This window comes from Podarcis pityusensis (assembly GCF_964106645.2).
Source record: "Podarcis pityusensis genome assembly, chromosome: 11".
NCBI classification, from domain to species: Eukaryota; Metazoa; Chordata; class Lepidosauria; order Squamata; family Lacertidae; genus Podarcis; species Podarcis pityusensis.
The window spans coordinates 293531-314944 of NC_138036.1; the positions used below are offsets into that span (position 1 = coordinate 293531).

The 21414-nt window shown below is 53.5% G+C and overlaps 1 protein-coding gene across 3 annotated transcripts in view; it reads left to right on the forward strand.

The window, feature by feature from the left end:
• The first annotated feature begins 8450 nt into the window (after positions 1–8450).
• The window catches only part of NPR2 (natriuretic peptide receptor 2), a 40657-nt gene continuing 27693 nt past the window's right edge, over positions 8451–21414 (forward strand). The window contains exon 1 of one of the 3 annotated variants that reach the window (XM_080973433.1): positions 8451–9414. In XM_080973433.1, the coding sequence (XP_080829559.1) occupies positions 8652–9414 (763 nt within the window). In that variant the 5' untranslated portion in view covers positions 8451–8651. Of the gene's footprint in view, positions 9415–17201; positions 17492–21414 lie in introns of those variants that run through there. The other 2 variants (XM_080973434.1, XM_080973435.1) reach the window with 2 other exon arrangements.

A 21414-nucleotide genomic window follows, 5' to 3' on the forward strand; every position in this document is an offset into this window, starting at 1 on the left:
CGTCCTTTGTCTCTAGCTCAGCCTTTCTCAACCTGTGGGTCCCCAGATGTTGTTGAACTACAACTCCCATCACCCCTAGCTAGCTGATCTAGGAGGAACAGAAGGTGCAGGCCGAGACTGTAGGAATCATGAAGCCTGTGGTTGGCTTTGCTCCAAAGTCTCCCTTGGGCTCACCAAGCAGCAGGAGGCCCAGTGAGGGCTGAGCGAGGGACTTGGGTCGGGAGAGGAGAAGTGGAGGACTTCTAGAGCAGAATTCTAGAATAACAGAGTGGGAAGGAATCCTGAGCATCATCTAGTCCAACCCCTGCAATGCTACCCCCATGCGCCTGGCTGGGTGCAGCCCCACTCCCCCCACGCAGGGAGGGAGCAGAGGAACCCCAGAACATTGGTGTGCAAGCTCTTATATAGACTTTCGAAATTGCCTCCCCTGTAGCTCAAGACCCACCCCCAAAATCATCCATCCATCCATCACAGAAGGAGATGGTCCCCAGCAGAAATTTGAGAGTGTTGCTTCTCTCCTGATAAGGCCTTACTTGGTTGCCTTTTCTGGGTAGCCTGGCCATTCCTTGGAGATGGTAGATCCTTAGTTCCTGAATCTCTTACTCATATTGAGAGTGTGCTCAGCTGAACAGAAACTTGCCACACCACTGTATTTACAGGGAGGTGTAAGCAGCCCCTACAGTCCAAAGACCATTGGAAAGCTTTTCCCATTTCCTTCCTCCTTGAAGAGAAATATTTGAGCTCCATTTGGGAGAGTCAAAATGGCTTCAGGATTGCTCTCCTGTACTATTTCAGACACGCGGTTTATATACTTATGTACGTACATGTTTGCCTTGTACATTTATGAACATTTATGTTTTATATATAAGACCTTAGAATTCCTATATCGGAGTGTAATGCACCCAAAAGAGATGGTGCTGCTGCTCTGGAAAAACTCCTGCTCAGAGGCCAGGGATTTGCCCGCCTTGGGGGCATGGGGGTGGGGGAATGGAGGGGGCATGGGGGTCCAGCCCAGGGCAGGGGGCTCTGCCAAGGGTGGCCCAGGCAACCCAGTTCATGGCCCCCGTTTGGAGTTGGGAGCCCGAAGGCAGCAAGTCCCCCTTGTGAGCATCTGCCGTGAGGACGTTCTCCCTCTGCCAGGAGCAGGAGCCTCTGCTGCCCCTCCAGCCACAGACGGAAGGTGCCCAGCAGACCCCCAAGGCTTAATGAAGTCATGAGGCAGCAATTAGTCACGTAGGACACAAACCTCCTCTCCTAATTTCCTTGCTGCTTTTCCTTCTGGGACCCTGCCTGGCACAGCCTCATGAGGCGGAGGGAGTCTTCTATTAACCCCCCCCCCCCCAGTGCAGGCTCCCTCTTTCTCCCCTTCACACCCCCACCCAAGAGGGTCTTTTCAGCCCACCTGGAACAGGAGTCCTCCAGGGAGCTCTGGGGAGAGACAGCTTTGGGGCTCCCTTCCTAGAGAGGTTGGATTGGCTTCCTCCTTCTTGTCCTTTGGGCTTTTGAGTTGTTTTTAATATTTATGCTTTTATGGTGAGGTGATGTTTTTTATTGTAATTATCTGTATTTTTAATAGACCTCTCTGTATATGGTTTTATTGGCACTTGATTGCTTTTTCATTGCAGCTTCCCCCCTATGTTTTTAGCGGTTTCTATTTTATCTGCAAGCCATCCAGGGTCCCTGTGTGGCTGAGGGCAGAGAGACTCTGTTGGCCAGAGAGCACTTGCTTTCTCCACCCTCCAGCCCTAGGAGCCTTCCCAAGGGAGCTCTTTCCAGAGGAGGAAGAACTGCAGGTGCAGAGAGACACTGTTTGCTGTCAGTAGCTGGTTGGTCTCCCTCTGCTGCCCCACCTCCAGCCCAAGGAGCCCTCAGGAGGGAGTTGCTGCCATGGGCATTAGGGCTTTGGGTATTTTAATGAGCGAAAGATTATGAGTCATGGGGGTCAGAAGAGTGTGTGTGTGAACATAAAAAAACTTTATTGGAAGATAAAAAATACATAATTACAAGTGCACAGAGTAAAATAAGACACAAAAATAAATATGGTATTTATAAAAATGAACTCAACAGTGCTCAGTTTATTTTTTGGTTGCTGTATTGTTAAGGTTTTTATATTGTTTTAATCCAGCATTGCCTGAGCTCTGCGAGTGTGGCTTTCTCCCGATTGAAGGGCAGAGTGTTTGAGGACCAGGACATTGGCAGAGAAACCAAAATGCTTGTTTACAAAGCTATTGTACTACCAGCCTTACTGCATGCTTCTGAAACGTGGACCACTTCTAAACGCCATCTCCAACTCCTCAAAAGATTCCATCAACGGTGTCTCTGAAAAATTTTACACATTCACTTGGGAAGACAGGCAAACTAGTGCCAGTGTCTTGGAAGAAGCAAAGATCACCAGTGTCAAAACAATTATTCTTCAACCTCAACTTCGTTGGACTGGTCATGTTGTTTGGATGCCTGACTGTCGTTTTCCAAAGCAATTACTCTATTCCAAACTTAAAAATGGAAAGAGTAATGCTGGTGGTCAACAAAAGAGGTTTAAAGACTGTCTCAAGGCAAATCTTTAAAAATGTAGTATAAACACTGACAACTGGGAAACACTGGCCTGCGAGTGCTCCAGTTGGAGAACAGCCTTGACCAAAGGTGTTGTGGGCGTTGAAGACACTCGAACTCAGGACGCAAGGGAGAAACATGCTAAGAAGGCGGCATACTTGGCAAACCCTCACCGGGACCAGCTCCCACCCAGAAACCAATGTCCCCACTGTGGAAGGACGTGTGGATCCAGAATTGGCCTCCACAGTCAGTTACAGACTCATAGTTCCAACTGTGTTTATGGAAGACAATCTTACTCAGCTATGAGGGATCGCCAGAGAAGATAGATTATAAACACTGTATTGTTAATAATATAATGTGTCTTTTGCTATAATTGTGATGTTTAATTTATGTTTTAGCTGTTCCTTTGTTAACAGTGTTTTATAAATTGTGATTGTTTCACTGATTACTTATTATTCTATATGATTTATGCTGTATTTGTGATGCTTTATTACGTTCTATCATTATTGTTATTTAGTGCTTTGGGATACATTTGAATGAAAAGAGGCAAAGAAATATAATAAATCAAATCGGAAAGGCGGGATATAAATAGATATAAAATAATAATATTTGTGTTCAAGAGTCTGCACATCATGCTTGCACCCATACGGCTGCTCAGGATGTTGGTGATTCACTTGGAAGGTCCCAGGGGCCCCCTGCAAGACCCCGGCCCTGCAATGCGCCTGTTGCCTCATGTGAATCGGCCTCCCTCTGTCCTCTTTCCTCCAGTGCTGGGTGGAGCTCTTCTCTCCCTCCCCCCATCAGGCTGTCCAATGTCTGAAGTCACCTGCAAGCAGACCAAGATGGTTTTCTTGGCCCCAGGACAGACGTTTACATAAGGATGTTGGAATTTCCTTCAGACAAGAACATCTATTCATAAGTTATCAAGATGCAGTTGACTTTGGCCACAGAGGGAATTCCTGGCTGATGGGACGTCTCTGGAGCAGGTCAGTTATCTGACTCTGTTGGGCATGTGTGGCCCTTCGCAGCAGACAAAGGCAGCAAGCAGGATGCCTCAGCCGGGAGCATTGGCTCTTTCCAAAGGGGCGGGGGGGGGGGTAAATGATCGCCCTCTCCTCACAAAAACAAAGCTTCGTGCATGAGGGTTGTTCCAATGAGCTGCAAAGCTGGAACAATCCGCCTAGGGTGAAATTTGAACAGAACCCATTTCCAGGATTATTTTCATAGATATTTCATAGAATTGTAGAGTTGGAAGGGACCTCAAGGGTCATCTAGGCCAGCCCCCTGTAATGCTGGAATCTCAATTAAAGCACTCCTGACAGGTGTGTACCTGACCTCGGCTTAAAAACCTCCAAGGGCCCACCACCTCTATGGCTGTTGACCAGCAGTGCACTATCTTGACTCCATCATGCTTCCCTGCAGGGTGTCCCGAGCGCCTTCTAATTATGGCGGTCCTGGATCCAGCAAAGGTTAAAAAACTAATGCAGACTTCTGCTGTTGAGCTAGTCAGACAAGTTCTTTTGCAAGATAATGGCCACAGCCTGCCATCTGGTTATTGGCACCTGTCTGTCTCGGGAGGCAGTGGAGGAGTGGAGGGGTGACGTTTACAGTGCCTGCTGTGGCTCTAGAGACCAATACAGGAGAGACATCTGGGGCAGGTGAAGGCGTCCGGTTGCAAATGCACCAGAGCGCTTCTTCTCTCTGTGCTCCTTCCAGTGGTCATCCCTTCTCAGTTGTCTGAAAGGGATTCCCACGCAGCAGGATTGATGTTGCCAGCCTTCATGTCTCGTTTGGGTATAAGAGTAACACAAAAAACTTTAAGAAAAGCTAAGAAAAGAAAAGTACCGTATGTGCTGATGGCAAGGAAGCTGCATTCCCATCACTGGCCAGCAGGCGGGACCAGGAGGCGCTGCTGGGACCCCGGATGTCCCCCCCTCCCCCCGCTGCTTTGTCTCCCTGGGCTCCACCATGACCAGCAACCTCTCCATCGATGCTGAGCTGGACAAGCGTATTGGCAAGGCAGCCACAGCAATGGCTCGCCTCTCTGCAAAGGTATGGGAGAATGTGATGCTGGTGACCAAGAGCAAGGTGAAGGTCGACCATACAGGCTGCTGCTTTGTGCAAGTGAGTCTGGGCAACTTGCAGCCCTCAGGAGCGATGCCTCACCACCTTCCACATGCACCGTGTCAGGGAGATTTGGGGCATCAAACGGCAGGGCAGAGCTTCTGGCAAATACGTGCTCTCCCAAGCCCAGGTTCCCAGCACGTCTCAGTGATGACTTCTTCTTCAGATCACCAGTGTGGAAGCAATGATTCTTCAGCATCAACTTCGTTGGACTGGTCATGTTGTGCGGATGCCTGACGATCGTCTTCCAAAACAACTACTCTATTCCGAACTTAAAAATGGAAAGCGTAATGCTTTCAACAAAAGAGGTTTAAAGACTTTTTCAAGGCAAATCTTTAAAAAATGTAGTATAAACACCAACAATTGGGAAACACTTGCCTGTGAGCGCTCCAACTGGAGAACAGCCTTTACCAAAGGTGTCATGGGCTTTGAAGACACTCGAACTCAGGACGCAAGGGAGAAACGTGCCAAGAGGAAGGCATGCTTGGCAAATCCACACCGTGATCAACTCCTACCTGGAAACCTATGTCCCCACTGTGGAAAGACGTGTGGGTCCAGAATTGGCCTCCACAGTCACTTACGGACTCATTGTTCAAACCGTGTTTATGGAAGACAATCTGTCTACGCTGGCTTGGTCATGTACACAGAATGGAAGGCGGCAGGATCGCCCAGGATCCTTCCCTATGGGGAACCAGGCCCCTTGGCAGAACAACTGCATTACAAGAAGTATGCAAATGTGACGTGAAGGCTGGCAACATCAACTCTGCCCTGTGGGAATCCCTTGCAGATGACCTCAGTACCTGGAGACAGTCAGATTGTGCATCTACAGCAGTGACCAGAGGAGGAATGACCGCTGGGAGGAGCAAAGAGAGGAGAAACGCCCTGGTCCATCTGCAGCAGCACATCCGGGCACCTTCCTCTGCCCCAGCTGCAACAAAACATGTCTCTCCCTTATTGGTCTCTGCAGCCACAGCAGGCACTGCAAGAGCCCAACCCTTCGACTCCACCCCCAAAGGCACACACCTTCCTTGTCTCCCGAGGCAGACGGGTGCCCCCAGCTCTGCGGGCCATTGTGATGTCCTCCCCGCCAAGTCTTTGGGCTGGACCAAAGTTCTCTTCCCTCTGTGGCCCGTGGAGAACTATGGGAGAAGGAAGACGTGGCCAGATTTTGGGGGGGGGGGTCCTCTGCCGGGGAACCGCTTGCTCAGAGACACCCCGCCCTCCTCGCAGACTCAGCCACCAGCCCAGCCCTGCCCACACCACCTTCGGGACCCCAAAACACGTCGGTGCCGGGTCACTTCGCGGCCACTGCCGGAAGGGGTCCAGCCAGGAGCATCCGTCTCCCTCCCGCCGCTCGTTTCCCGAGCTTCGGCAACAGCATCCCTGGGCGGAGGGATGGGGGGGGCGGCCTCCCGCTTGCCTCCTTCGCACTCCGGTGATGGCGGGCGAGGGCTCCCCACATACTCCCCTTCATCCAGGGCATCGACAACGCAAAGGAACCCGAAGAGGAGGAGAGGCGGAGCGTCGCCTCCTTCCGCCGCCAAGGCTGCAGCGACTTCGCCCGCCTCTCCGAAGCGCCGCGAGCATTTGGCCTCGTCCCTCATCCCGGAGGGGGCGCCCGCGGTCTGTACGGAGCAGTCTCCAAATATTTCCAGACAAAAATAAGTGAATTTCAGCAGCCTAATTCAGGAGGGATGAGTCATTTTGGTGTCGAATGAATGTTGTTGTTAAGATTATTATTGTTGTTGTTAATAATTAAATTTGTATACTGTACACTATACCTTCACCCGAAGATCCCAGGACAGTTTACAACAGAAACACACAAAATGAGAATACAAAACAGAAACAGAAACAGAAGCAAACCCTCCCACAAACACATTTTAAAAACCACAGAATGTTAATCAGCCGAATACCCGGTGCCTGAAGACATGCTGAGATTCCTGCATTGGTGGAAGATGCTCAAAGCGTCTTGCTCAGATGAGCAACCTGGCCGCAGAATTCTGTATTCGTTGAAATTTCCGAACCACCTTCAGAGGCAGCCCCACGTATAACACGTTGCAGTAATCTAAACTTGATTAAACAATTGGGAGCTGGGAATCCTTTTCAAATCATCAAATCATCCAGAGGTCGACCAGTTTGCAAGGCGGCGATTTGGGCTAAGGTCCCTGAACAGAAATAGGGGGGGAGGGCGTGCATGTTGACGGGAGGATGCTGGCCTGAGACATAATTGTTCAGCCCCCCCCCCCCTTTAGAACTCTGCATTCGTATCTGCTGAAGGCGGGCGGATTTGTTGCAAAGCTTGCAGAGAACCCGGGGTTCGCCAGGACCCAAACGGGGTCATTTGAAGAAGTTATTTCCTTCTGTCAGTTCAGAATATATAGCCCCCGCTCCCACCCCAGCACCAGAGTGGCTAGGAGGAGCGGGGGGGGGGCGAGGACACAGGGGGGTTGTCAAGCACGGGGCGCCACCGCAGGCCAGGCTCAGCGCTCCCCAATGGCTCAGAGCAGCGTCTCCTCCATCATCAGTATGGGAAGATCCGAGCGCATCTGAGGCACAGTCAAGACACCAAACACGAGTCCTACATGCACACGACTCCTCACATCGGGTCCTGCTTCTCGCGCTGCTCCTCAGGGTCACTGGGGCCGCCCCTAATGCTGCGCTGGGGGGGCGGGGCTATCTTGATCCCCTTCCACTAATGAAGGGGAGTAGGACTCGAACCACTGGTTTCAAGTGACGTACAAGAAAGGCGATTCCGACTCAATATCAGGAAGAACTTTCTGGTGGCAAGAGCTGCTCAACAGTGGAACGGTCTCCCTGAGGAGACAGGGGACTCCCCTTTCTGTTTTAAGCACATGTTGGATGATCATGTGTCTTGGATGCTTTAGCCGAGATTCCTGCACTGCGGGGTTGGACTAGATGACCCCGGGGGTCCCTTCCAACTCTATAATTCTATGTTCCTCCCCATATCTGCGAGTAAAAAGAACCCAAAGGCTTCGGGGCTGCCCATTCTGCCCACTTTGCCGGGTCTCCGCTGCTCTCCTTGACTGACGCGCCCTAGCGAGGCATCTGAGTCGCCCTCGAGATTTCTTTCCGGAGAGGGCAAGCGAGAGCCAATGGGGAGCCTCGCCTTTGGCCCCTTTCCACCGGCAGCTGCCCGGAGGAGAGGCGCGTCTCCGGCTTCTTCAGCCGCCACCGCAGGCAGGACTCCGCGCACAGCTTCCAAGCGGCTTGGACGGCGCTCCCGCCCGGTTCCTTCCATCTGGAAGGAGCAGAGCGAACCAAGAGGCTGCTGGATCCGCGGCTAGGATAGAAAGAGAGCCGCGGCCAGCGAGCCGGCCTCTCCGGCGCCGCTAAGAACCCTCCGGAGAGGCCCCGAGGAGGAAGAGCCAGCCCCGCTCCGAGGCGCCGAGGGCAGCGTGCGCGCTCGGGATAGTCAGGGCTGCCGCCGCTCCCTGGCCAGCCCCAGCTTCCCTCGCCCCAGGAGCGCCGGGCTGCGAAGCGAGCAGGACGCTCGAGGGCGAGATGGAGGCGTCCGGGCAGCTGCCGCGGAGCCGGCGGGCGGACCGCCCTCCACCCAGCGGCCGCGTTCAGTAGCAGCGGGCCGGGTCCTGCCCGGCGGGCGGGATGGAGCCGCGCCCCGGGCCGCCGCCTCTGGAGCGCGTCCGCCGGCCTGGTGGGGCGCCTGGGCTGGCGGCGTCGGAGGACGCGGACGGAGGCACCAGGGGGCGCTGCCCCCCCACGTCTGCAGGCGGCTCTGGCACGGCGTCCGGAGGGAGGCGCAGGGTGGGCGGCTGGGGCTGGCCGCGGAGGGGGCGGCCTCTCCTGGGGAGCGCAGGGCAGCCCGGCGGCCCACAGAAGGGATCCGGCGGCGCCGCGGCGGCAGCAGCAGCAGCGAAGCGAAGGAGGTGGTGGCGAGCGGCCCCCGGGCAGCCACGCAGCAGCCGAGCGGAGCAGACTCCCTCCCCGCGCGCCCCGCCATGGCCTCGCCAGCGACGTCGCTGCTGGTGGTCGCCGCCGTGGCCCTGTCGCTGTCGGCCGCCTCGTCGGGCCTGGGCGAGGGCGCCAACGGGAGCGCGGCCGCGACGGTGGTGACGGTGGCCTTGGTGCTGCCCGAGCACAACCCCAGCTACCCGTGGGCCCTGCCGCGGGTGGGCCCCGCCGTGCGCCTGGCCCTCGAGGCGCTGGAGCCGGCGCTGCGGGCCGCCGGGCTGTCGATGCGCACCGTCAACGCCACGTCGGAGCTGAACGGCGCCTGCTCGGAGTCGGTGGCGCCGCTCCAGGCCGTGGACCTGAAGCTCTACCACGACCCGGACGTGCTGCTGGGGCCCGGCTGCGTGTACCCGGCCGCCTCGGTGGGGCGCTTCGCCTCGCACTGGGGCCTGCCGCTCCTCACGGCCGGCGCCGTCGCCTCGGACTTCAGCCACAAGAAGGAGCATTACACCACGCTGGTGCGCACCGGCCCGTCCGCGCCCAAGCTGGGCGCCTTCGCCGCCCTCCTGCACGAGCGCTTCAACTGGAGCTCCCGCGCCGCGCTCCTCTACGTCGACCGAAAGACCGACGACCGGCCCTTCTACTTCACCATTGAGGGCGTCTACCAGGAGCTCCGCCACGCCGGCCTCACCGTCGGCTACCACATCTACGCGCCCCGAGACAACGGCAGCAGCAGCAACGCAGGCGGCGCCGCAGACGATGGCGGCGGCCCGGACACCGCCGTGCAGTTCATCCGGGCCAACGGGCGAGGTGAGCGGGTCGCAGCGCTTGGGGGCCGCCTGCTGCTGCTCCTGGACGGGAAGGGGGGGCGCGCGTCCCTGGTGCCTGCAGTCCACCCCACCTTCCCACCTCCGTCTGCATGCAGTCCCCCCCAGCCCCGCTCAGTCTGCGGGCATTTCCCGGCGAGACGGCACCTCCTCCGCTGCCGTCGGGCCTCCTCTGGGCCGGAGATCGAGATCTCTGTCCCGAGTTGGGCTCTGCGACTCCGAGAGGGGATGGGGGGGGCACTCCTGGACTGGGGGGGGGGGGAGCCAATGCGGAGGAACTGCCCTTGTGTGGCCACGGAGAAATACATGCCCCCCCGCCCCATCCCAAGGCCATCCATCCAAGGGAACCCGCTTGGAACTATCTCAGCATCTACGAGGACCGCTTGGCAGTTTGGGGTGGGGGTGGCGCTCACAGACCCCGAAGCCGGATCGAGCCCTCCACTTTCCGGGCGTAGGCGGGGAGGGGGGGGCGCTGGCCAAGGGCAGCCTGACACTCCTCCTTAATGGATGCGCCAGGAGGCACTTATCGATCCGAGCTGCAGCTGCGGCTGCTAATGGAGCCTCTTCGGCGGCTGCTGTGTCATCGGGACGGGCACGGAGCCCGCCTGGGACAGCCAGGGAGGGAGGCAGGAAGGCGTGGGGCGGGATCAGCCCCCACGGCCAGGCCGGGGGAAGGGGCCTGGCCCGAGCGCCTCTGCCGGACGCCCCCTGGGGCAGCCGGACCGGGGGCCGAGGGAAGCGGGCGCAGGAGCGCCGTCGTGCTGCCGGATGCGCCGCGCGCTCGCCTCGCCAGCCTCCGCCGCCGCCGCCGCACCTGGCCAGCTGCCTCCGCGGAGCTTTCCGGGGGCGTTTCTGGCGCGGGCCGAGCGGGGGCCGGGGGAGCCCTGAGCGAAAAGAACAGCTGCTGCTGCTGCTGCCTCCGCCGCCTTTTTCCGCGAGGAGGCTGTCGCCCCCCGCCAGCCCAGGGCAAGAGGGCGGACCCCCGGCCCACTCGCTGCCCCTCCGCTCCGGCCGGCTGCCCAGCGGGGACCTGGCGGGTGGGCGAGCCGGCCCGGCCTGAGACAGCTCTCCGTGGGCTGGAGGTGCCGTCCAGTGCCGCCGCCGCCGCCGCCTTGGAGCCGCGCTGGGACCCATCTCAGGCCGGCCTTTGTAGGGAAGAGCGGGGCAGAGCCAGCCCGCCTGCCTGCCTGCCTGTCGGGAAGCCGCCGCCTCTCCCCCTTCCGAAAGGGGGAAAAAGTTTATTGCTGCGTCTTTTACGACGGGAGCTGGGTTAGATTTAAATGTGAGAATTTCAGGAATGTCACACCCCTGGAAGGCCGGCGGAGATGTTTGATGTCTCCTGGCTGACAGTTGCTGGGAGCCCAGAGGAGACGGCGGCCCCGGTTCTATCTCCCGGCACCAAAAAACAACCCCGAACTGCCGCTGAACTCCTTCTGAGAGAGGGAGCCGACCGTGGCTTGAGAATAGGGCGGGAGGTTCTTCCCCATCCCTTCCTGCAGCCGCAGGCCAGGCTCCTGTGAGATGGCCGGAGGCTGCGTTGTGGGGGGAGGCAGAGGAGGGTCCTGTCCTCTGCTCTTAGGGGACGGGGGTCTGGCCTGCGGAGAACCAGCTTGCTGCCTCTTGCTCTGGTCTGAGGCTCTGCCTGGCAGCACCCACTGCTGGGATCTTCTGGTCTGCCTGACCCTTCACTTGCCCCCCCCCCCAGCCCTGGGCCTTCTCTGAACAACCCCTTCCCCAGCCCCCTTCTCCCTCCCTCCCACTTCATGCTTTGGCCCTCAAGCATCTTCCTTATGGCAGGCTTTTGTAAAATCTGCAGCACTCACCTGGGAGTCAGCCTCACTGAGCTGCAGAGGACTTGTGTTTGAATAGACATGCATAGGATTGTGGTTTAAATTAAAATTTTTGAAGGTGAGTGCTCTCCCTCAGTCTTCTTGGGGGCTCCACAGCTGTTGCACAGCAAATATTCCCCTGATCTTTGGTCTTCAGCACCAGGGTTTGAAATTCTAAGATTATGCAGGAGACAAACAGGGTCTTAGATCAGTGAGGTCCTGGGCACTTTGGAGGAGCTGTTTTCATCAGGATTGCAGCTGGGGAGGAAAGGGTTAACCCCACTCCTCTTGCCTGCTTTGATCCTGATAATTACTGCCCTCCCCCATTCAAAGAGGCTGCTATTTACATTAAAGAGCACATTACATGCAAATACACATTTAATGTCATGTCTTATGTGACCCCAACCTAGAGCCTAAAATAGAACTTTCCATGTTGTTGACACACATTTTAGACATGCATCATTTCGTGACACAGTAATTCAGTTTTACTTGCAAACTGGCAGGCTGCCTGCTCCCTTTCCAGCCCCAGAAGGAGAGGGGATGGGGAGGTGGTCCGTGGTCAGCACAGTGCAAGCACCCTGACAGGCACACCATATTTCCTCTCCCAGTGTGTTTGCACTGCATCAACCTCCCCTCTCCTTCCTGGGGAGCAGCAGCAGGATGGACACATCTGCTGCTGACTCATCCGGAGACCCCAGGTTGTAGGCCCTAAGGGGGAAGGCAGAGCTGCAGGCAGGGGCAGGGAGAAGGGAAGGAGGGAAGGCCCCAGAGGAGCCTGTTGCAGCCTGAGCTGAGGCTGGCAGGTTGGTCAGAGCAGGCGGGAGAGCGGAGAGCTGTCATCCGTCATCCCCTCAATCCCTGGTGGCAAATATTCCTTCCGCCCACACTGTGATTTTTATGGCTTAAAGCTGAGGGCTAAATTACATGTTTCATGGGCGATCCATTATTAGCGGGGATATATATATATATATATATATGTATATAAAATCTCAAGTGGGACCTGCAATGAAGTGTGCTAGCCAGTCCCTCATGCCATTTCCCAGGGCACTTCATTCCATCTCCCCAGCCCCAACCATCTCTGAGCATTCTGTGCAGGCTCAGAATATTGTTTTTGTCCTTCTTCAAGCCGTTGGCTGTCTCTGCAGCTCCTGCTGAGGCTTCTCCCCTCTTGGGCCCGGATACAGGTGGGTCATTTGGGTCGACCAGAACAATCCAGAGAATGCAGCAACCCTCCTTTGCAGAAAGGTTGCAGTGTTTGGGAATTTATAGCTTGGAGAAAAGAGAAGTAAGAGAGGTGGCATGGTATATTTATTATTATTATTTAATTATTGAATTTATATGCCACCCTATACCCGAGGGTAGAAGTTTATAAAATGATAGCAGGTATCAAGGGAGCATGGCTGCCTCTCACAATACTATACATTGGTCCCTTGCTTCTCAAACTTAATCTATTCCGGAGGTCCGTTCCAAAACCAAAGCGTTCCAAAACCAAGGTGCGTTTTCCTATAGAAAGTAATACAAAATGGATTAATCCATTCCAGGCTTTTAAAAACAACCCCTAAAACAGCAATTTAACATGAATTTTACTAACTAACGAGACCACTGATCCATAAAATGAAAGCAGTAATCAATGTACTGTACTATAAAATAAATAAAACAGTATTGTAGATGATAATTTTTAAAAAAAAAATTCTTACCTGCATTGATGATAGTCACTGATTGGATGGTGGGCTTTTATCCATTTCTGCAGTCTCACAATCCATCAATCAGTAGCTGAACTGGGTTCCACACAGTCACAAAAACAAATTAACCAAAACAGCCTCAAAAACAAAAACGCAAAATAAATAGCAAAAACAAAAGCGTCAAACTTAATCCATTCTGGAAGTCTGTATGACTTCTGAAATGCTCAAAAACCAAGGCACAGCTTCTGATTGGTGTAGGCACCCCAGAAACAATAGCCGACAGCCGCATCGAATGTCCAGCTTCCAAAAAACGTTTGAAAGCTGAAACACTTACTTCCGGGTTTTCAGCATTTGGGAACGAAGGTACCAGTGTAACTTGTGGGCATTCAGTGAAGCTGAATGTTGGAAGATTCAGGATGGATAAAAGGAAGTCCTTCACACAGTGCTAACAGGCAAGGAGAGAAATTAATGATGGAAAATAATGAGTATACTTCTATTATTGTTTTTATATTCCAGTTTTCTACACGCATAATGAATTTCATGTTATTCAGCAGCATCGTGTCACAATCCCCCTTCAAACGTGGTCACAGAGTGGCTTGGGAGCCCTCACAATGCTCCCCCGCTGCTTTTTGGCTATTGCGATTTCTGGTGTGAGATTTGTGTCCATTTATAGCTTTATTTACTTATCAAAAACACTTGTATACAGTACTGTAGTTTCACAAATTTCAGAGTGGTTTACAACAGTGACATATATACAAGAAAAAACACATAACAACTTAAAATCATAGTTCGCCAGCTAACAAGTACAGAAGGTTTTTTTCTGAATTGCCTGTATGAGGCCGGTGGCAAAGAAAAGTTTTCAGCAAACTTAGACTGAGAGGTGCCTTCCAAATCTCTGTGGCAGAACATTCCACAGGACTGGGCTGATGACACCCAAGGCGGACTTCCTTGTTCTTGTCAAAGGAGCTTTGCCAACTCAGGGAACAGCCAACGATGCTCTTGCAGATGATCTCAGTGCCAGAGCTGGGAAAGAAGGCGTCAGGGAGTGCCTGGGGTGCCCTGGAGCTAAGTGGTTCAGGACTTTGTAAAGTAAAACAAGGACTTTGCCCCTGCCCTGATAGTGTATGGGCAGCCAATGCTGCTGTTTATAATAGAATAATAATAATTTATTATTAATACCCCGCCCATCTGGCTGGGTTTCCCCAGCCACTCTGGGCGGCTCCCAACAGAATATTAAAAACAACGATAAAACATCAAACATTAAAAACTTCCCTAAACAGGGCTGCCTTCAGATGTCTTCTAAAAGTCAGATAGTTGCTGATTTCCTTGACATCTGATGGGAGGGCGTTCCACAGGGAGGGCACCACCACTGAGAAGGCCCTCTGCCTGGTTCCCTGTAAGCTCCCTTATTGCAGGGAGGGAACCGCCAGAAGGCCCTCGGCGCTGGACCTCAGTGTCTGGGCAGAACGATGGGGGTGGAGACGCTCCTTCAGGTATACTGGACCGAGACCGTTTGGGGCATTCAAGGTCAGCACCAACACTTTGAAATGTGCTTGGAAACATACTGGGAGCCAATGTAGGTCTTTCAGGACCGGTGTTATGTGGTCTCAGTGGCTGCTCCCAGTCACCCTGTGCCCCCATCAGCAGTCCAGCTGTCTTCCATCCGCTTTGGCTAGTAGCCCAGCTGCATCCCTATCTGGCCAGGGACAGCCTCACTCCTGTCGTCTATGCTCTGGTAACCTCTAGGTTAGATTGCTGCGATGTGTTATAGATTTAGCTGCCTCTGGAGATGGTTTGGAAACTTCAGCTGAAGTGCAGAATTCAGCAGCCAGGTTGCTCACTGGGACAAAACTGTTTGACCATATAATGCTGATCCTGGTCTGCTGCAGGCGCAATTCAAAACGCTGGTTTTGACCTATAAAGCCCTCAATGGCTCAGAACCACAACACCTCAAGGACCGCCTCTCACCATATAAACTGATCCAGACCCTGAGGTCATCCTCTGAAGCCCTTTTTTGTGTGCCTTTTCCACGAGACATCCAGAGGGTGGCAACACAAGAAGGGGCCTTTTCTGCAGTGGCTCCCCATTTGTGGGATGCTCTCCCCAGAGAAGCTCACCAGGCGCCTTCATTATACAGGTATAGGCACCAGGCGAAAGCATCCCTCTTCAACCAGACCTTGGGTTGATTAATAGCCTTAGGCCCTTTTAAATGTGGAGAGGGGGTTATTGTTTTGTAGTTGCCTTTATTCTGTATTTTTATCTTGTGAACTGCCTTGAGATCTTAAGATGAAGGGCAGTATACAAATTTAACAACAACAGCAATGTTATTCTGCCCCAGGCCCCAGGGCAGCCCCGCATATAGTGCATTTCAGCAATCCAGCCTTTAGGTTGCTAGTGCATGGACTATAGTGGTCAGGCAAGTCATTCCCTGACCAGTGTTCCTTTTGCACACAGACGGGCCTCTCTGTTTGGGGCAGAATTGCATTTTACGTCAGGCTGGAAGGTGAGCAAGTGAAGGAGCCCCTGGTGTTCTGGAGTCTGTGATACTATTGCCGGATCTGGCATGGCGGGCAGAGCTGGCATCTGTGCCTGATGCAGGGGCTGCCCCTCTGTCTGCTTCTCTTCAGATGTGCCTGTCGCTGCTGCTGCTGCTGCTGCTGAGAAGCTGTTTTAGCTTAGGGGTTTATCTGTCAGCAGGGCTTGCCGTGGGGGAGAAGATTCGCGGTCAAAGGCTGGAGATCCTTGGTGAGGCATTGAAGGGCTTTCAGCTGGTTGCTGGAGGGGAAGGCAAGTGGTTCTCTGCCCTCTCTTGCCTAGGCGGCTCCTCTTGGTTCTCTGTCTTTTTCTCTTTGTCAGATGTGTCTTGCTGTCTAAGAAATGCCTGACGTAAATCACCAGTAAGTACAATATTATATATCTGGGTCTGAACAAAGGCAATGGCCTCCTGTTGCAATGCAGCTGCCAGTTAACTCAGCAACACCAAGTCCCTCACCTGTCAGGGTGCTGAAGGCCCTCCATTATTTTGCAGGCCGCCTAGTTCTAACTGAATTGTCCTTGCCTGGACTTTGCACACTTCATTTCTCTCTCATCTTCCTGCTTACAACCCTCCCTCCCAATGGGTAAGTGAGGGTTTCTGCATCTGATGAAGTGGACTCGAGACCACAAAAGCTTATTATGCCATAATAAATTGGCTAGCCTTGAAGGTCACACAAGACTCTTGGGTTTATTTTTGGTTCCTAGAAGTTGCAGCCACAGAAGACCTCAGTTGTTGCCAGGCCTACTCCTCCTCCTCTTCTTCTGCCTTCTCCATCATACATTTGTTTAAATTGTCTTGTAAAGCCACCTCTAAGCAAGTCATTTCCATCCCTCTAGTATTCCTTATGCCCAGACCACACTGCTTAATATACAGTGGTACCTTGGGATACAGACACTTCAGGTTACAGACGCTTCAGGTTACAGACTCCGCTAACCCAGAAATAGTACCTTGGGTTAAGAACTTTGCTTCAGGATGGGAACAGAAATTGCATGGTGGCAGCAGGAGGCCCCATTAGCTAAAGTGGTATCTCAGGTTAAGAACAATTTCAGGTTAAGAACGGACCTCCAGAATGAATTAAGTTCTTAACCCGAGGTACCGCTGTATTCTCATCAGGGCTTTTTTCAGCTGGAACTCACTGGAACTCAGTTCTGGACCCTCTCAGGTGGGCACTGTTGCCGTTATAAGAGAACAAGGGAGGTGTTCATGGTGAGTTCTGGCACCTCTTTTTCTAGAAAAATAGCACTGCTTCTCGTGAAAACAGGCCACTTGTTCCTACCCTCTCTTTCTATTTTTCACCCTCCCTCTTATCCCATGACTGCGAAGGTCACTCGGGACCCTTGTGGGAGGGGCTTTGTCAAAAGCTTTTGGGAAAGTCCAGGCCTGCAGGGTCTTATCAGATCACCTCTGTCCACTTGCTTGCTGACACTCTTGAAGAACTCCAAAGGGTTGGCAAAGAAGGACTTGCCTTTGCTGCAGCCAGGCTGCCATTTCCAAAGCGAAGCTTGTTCTTCTGTATGGTGGACAGCCCTTCATCAAGCTGTCAGTTTTTCTGTGATGGGAGTCAGGCGGACTTTGATGCCAGCCAGTCCTTTAGCTGAACTCGAATTCCTCTCCCTGCCCGGAAATCTGGAAGGCATGCCTGGACTCTGCCAGGGCTCATCCCAGGCTGCCGGTTCTGGTGCAACCTAATTTCCTGATCTCATTTCCCTCCCATCTGTTTTTGCCTTTGGAAGTGATAATGATTCCCTGCCCCCCTTCAAGGGTGCCAGTTGCTCTCCCACCCTAACCAGATCCACTTGAGACAAAGGCGAGGGAGGGTCTGGCGTCCGAACGGGGCCCTGGGGCCCGGGACTCTGTGCTGGTGTGGCAACGTTGGTGTGCTGCGTCAGCGAGGCATGGCCTGCGTTCCAGGCAGCGTGGAAGTCGTGCCAATGCGCCGTGTGTGCCCTGGAGGTTGGTCTGCCGCCTGCCTGCTCCTCAAAGGCCAGAGCTGGGGTTCGTGCAGAAGCGAAGGTGAGACCAGGGTGCATTCAGGGCTCCTCTGGGCGACTGTGGGCTGCCTGATATCCCGGCATCTGCTGCCTCTCCAGCTGTTGCTCAACATCCCTTGCCTGCCAGCTGGGCCAGGTTGGGGCGAGCGCTTCAGGCCTTGGTGGGGAAGGAGGGGGCCGTGCTTCCTGGAGAGGTTTGGAGAGGGCCTTCCTCCCCTCCCCTCCTCTCTGGAGAGGCTGCAGCCCACTTTCCTATGGCAGGCTGCCTGCCGTGGGCTAGGGCTCCCCCCATCATGTGCCACGCAAGGAGCCGCCCCCTCCTTCCTGTAACTGGAGCTGCCTGGTGGGGCCCTCTGTTTCCAATTACGGAGCCAGGCAGAAGGTGCTGGAATCCGGGAACCTGCAAATTCTTTCGCCACAACCGCAAACCCAAACATGTTTTTGTGCTGTTTCTTCTCGCTGCCTCGGCTGCGCCAGGGCTGCTCCTTCGCCATAACATCGGAGTCGGGAGAGGATGGGCACGACCTGGACCGTGGTCTGGGCACAGCAGTGGGGCCGGGGGACTGAGCTAGACCCCTGGGAAGACGGAGGCACTTTGGGGTGTGGGTTCCCAGAGATTTCCAGGTTTGGGGTTGCTCCTCCTGGACCGGTCTTGGTTGCTGGAGGCTCAGGTAGTCTCAGTGGCTTGGAGTGTGGCTGGTCTGCCAACTATGGCCGTTCTTGGGCAAGGGAAATTTGGCCATGGTGATACATGCATTGGTAGCCTCCATGTGCTCTGGGTGGGGCTGGCCTTGGTCTTGGTTTGAAGGCTGCAGCTGGAGCAAAAGGCTTGACTCTTGATGGGGTCAGATGATCACCAGCTCATCCTGATCCAAAGCTTGCATTGGCTGCCCATACGCCACCAGGTCAGGTTCAAGCATCAGCCGAACAAATTGGATCACACACATCCTGCTCAGTCCCTGAGGTCCTCAGTGGAGTCACTGTCCCTGGTCCCCCAGGACTCAGATGCCTGCCTTGGCTCATCTGTGTGAAGCTAACTCCCTCCCAGCTGAGGTCAGACAGGCCACCTCCCTGGGGCAGACCCTCCAAGTCTCCCTATTTTTCCAGGACAGGACCGGATTTACAGAAGCTGTCCCGGTTTCTGATTTGACCCCGGAATGTCCCGCTTTTCCCTAGGACATCCCTATTTTCTTCAGAGAAATGTTGGAGGGGATGGAGTTATGTGACCCCTGAGCCAAAGAGATACAACCTTTTGAAGACTTCTGAAGGCAGTCCTGCATAGGGAAGATTCTTAGTGTTTTAAATGTTTTGTTACGTTTTTATATATGGTATGTTGGAAGCTGCCCAGAGTGGCTGGAGCAGGGTATAAATACTAAAAATATCATTATTATTATGGAATAGGACGTCCCTATTTTCATTGGAGAAATGTTGGAGGGTATGATGTTGAACCTCCAGAGCCTACTGAACGCCTTTTAAAAAATTTATTCCAGCTGGCTTTTTAATTGAATTCTGATGTGAAACGTTTAAGTCATTTTTAGTCTTATTGCATTGGGTTTCTTGTACGCTGCTTAGAGATGACTGCGATTAGGTGGAATACAAATGGTTGAAACAAACAAAGGCCTGGCAGCCAGCGATTTGTGGCAGCCCTCTCTCCAAGCCCCGAGGCTCACGGGGCTCCTTTCCTTCCAGTGTGATGTGCCCTTAAAAAGGCTCCCCCCCCCCCAGCTCTTCAAAAAGCTGCCAGGCCAAACCTGACAGATAGCTCAGTGCCTGGGTGGGAGACCCCCTGGGACCCCCAGGCCCCCTGCCTGAAGTGCCATGATATGGGACAGAATGTGAGGAAGGAAATAATATGATCAAGGGCTTGGAGCAAGTCTTCTGTGAGGGACTGTTAGAAGATGTGGGTTTTTTTCATTTACAGAGAAGGGCCAATAAATGGTAACATGACCAAGGCGTGCACAATTATGAATGGTGATGAAGATTCTCTTTCTCTATCTCACCCAATGAAACTGAATGCTGGAAGATTTGGGAGAGACAAAAGGAATTGGCACTTCTTCACAGGGTGCACGGTTCAATTGCTGCAAAACTTAATGATGGCTTTAAAGAGGGATTAGACAATCTGGGACGCGGGTGACGCTGTGGGTTAAACCACAGAGCCTAGGACTTGCCAATCAGAAGGTCAGCGGTTCGAATCCCCGTAACGGGGTGAGCTCCCGTTGCTCGGTCCCTGCTCCTGCCAACCTAGCAGTTCGAAAGCACCTCAAAGTGCAAGTAGATAAATAGGTACCGCTCTGGCGGGAAGGTAAACGGCGTTTCCGTGCGCTGCTCTGGTTCGCCAGAAGCGGCTTAGTCCTGCTGGCCACATGACCCGGAAGCTGTACGCCGGCTCCCTCGGCCAATAAAGCGAGATGAGCGCCGCAACCCCAGAGTCGGCCACGACTGGACCTAATGGTCAGGGGTTCCTTTACCTTTAGACAATGGGGGGGGCAGGCTATCGGTGGCTTCTAGCCATGCTTTGCTTCCCCTTTTGGAGGGAGAAAACTCTGCATACTGGGATTCCCAATGAGTGGGAGAGAGAGAGTTCTCTTGTGCTCAGACCCCATTTTCAGGTTCCCCATAATGGGCACCTGGTTGGCCAGCCCCTGTGGGGAAGAGGATGCTTGAGCAGGTGGGCCCCCTTGGGCCTGATCCAACAGGCTCTTCTTGGAAACTGCAGGAGGAGAGAGCTGCTCTTGTGCCCCCGGGTCCTGGATGCTGGGATAGATGGGCCATTGGCCTGATCCTGCAGCCCCCTCTTCTGTCCTTATGAGCCAAGCCGTCTGAGGAGCTGACGCTGGGCAAGGCAGCAGGCATGGAGAGGGTCTCCCTGTCAGAGGCTGCAGCAGCCCCCCGCCTTGTGGTCTACGCTTCTGGGCAGGTGGCGCGAAGGGAGCTGGGGTTAGGCTGTCTTCTCTGGGCACCCCGAAACGGGGGATTCTGTGGGAGTAATAAATAAGAGCAGGATAGCCTGATGGAAGCAAACCCTCAGGCCGACAGCACTCCAGGAGCAGCAAAGAACCGGTCAGGAAGCACTTCAGACGCCCTTGCTCTTGAGGAACAATGAAATGGAAGGACTCCTGGCGCCTCGCTGTACAAAGACAGCCGACCTTTAAGGACCAGATGCTGGGAGAGTCTGTGCCCTGCCAGTGACTCGGAGGAGGAGGAGGAGGGTGGCCTGGACAGACCCGATCGGCTGCAGCAGCAAAATCATTTCTAGGTTATAACAAGAGGGAAAATGGGTAGTTAATAGCTGAGTACGTTGGTGCTTGGTTCTCAAACTTAATCTGTTCTGGAAGTCCGTTCCAAAACCAAAGCATTCCAAAACCAAGGTGTGCTTTCCCATAGAAAGTCATGCAAAACAGATTAATCCATTCCAGACTTTAAAAAAAAACCCTAAAACAGCAATTTAACATGAATTTTACTATCTAACAAGACCATTGATCCATAAAATGAAAGCACAATCAATGTACTGTACTATAAAATAAATAAGACAATATTGTACATGATAAAAATTTAAAAAATTCTTACCTGTACTGATGTTAGTCATTGTTTGGATGGGGGGCTTTGATCCATTCCTGCAGTCACACAATCCATCAATCAGTAGCTGAACTGGGTTCCACACAGTCGCAAAAACAAATTAACCGAAAAAGCCTCAAAAACAAAAACGCAAATTAAATAGCAAAAACAAAAGCGCCAAACTTAATCCATTCTGGAAGTCTGTATGACTTCTGAAATGTTCGGAAACCAAGGCACAGATTCTGATTGGTGCAGGTGCCGTGGAAACAATAGCCGACAGCCACATTGGGTGTTCAGATTCCAAAAAATGTTCGAAAACAGCAACACTTATAGGTTTTCAGCGTTTGGGAACCAAGGCGTTTGAGTACCAAAGCACCAGTGTACAGAAAT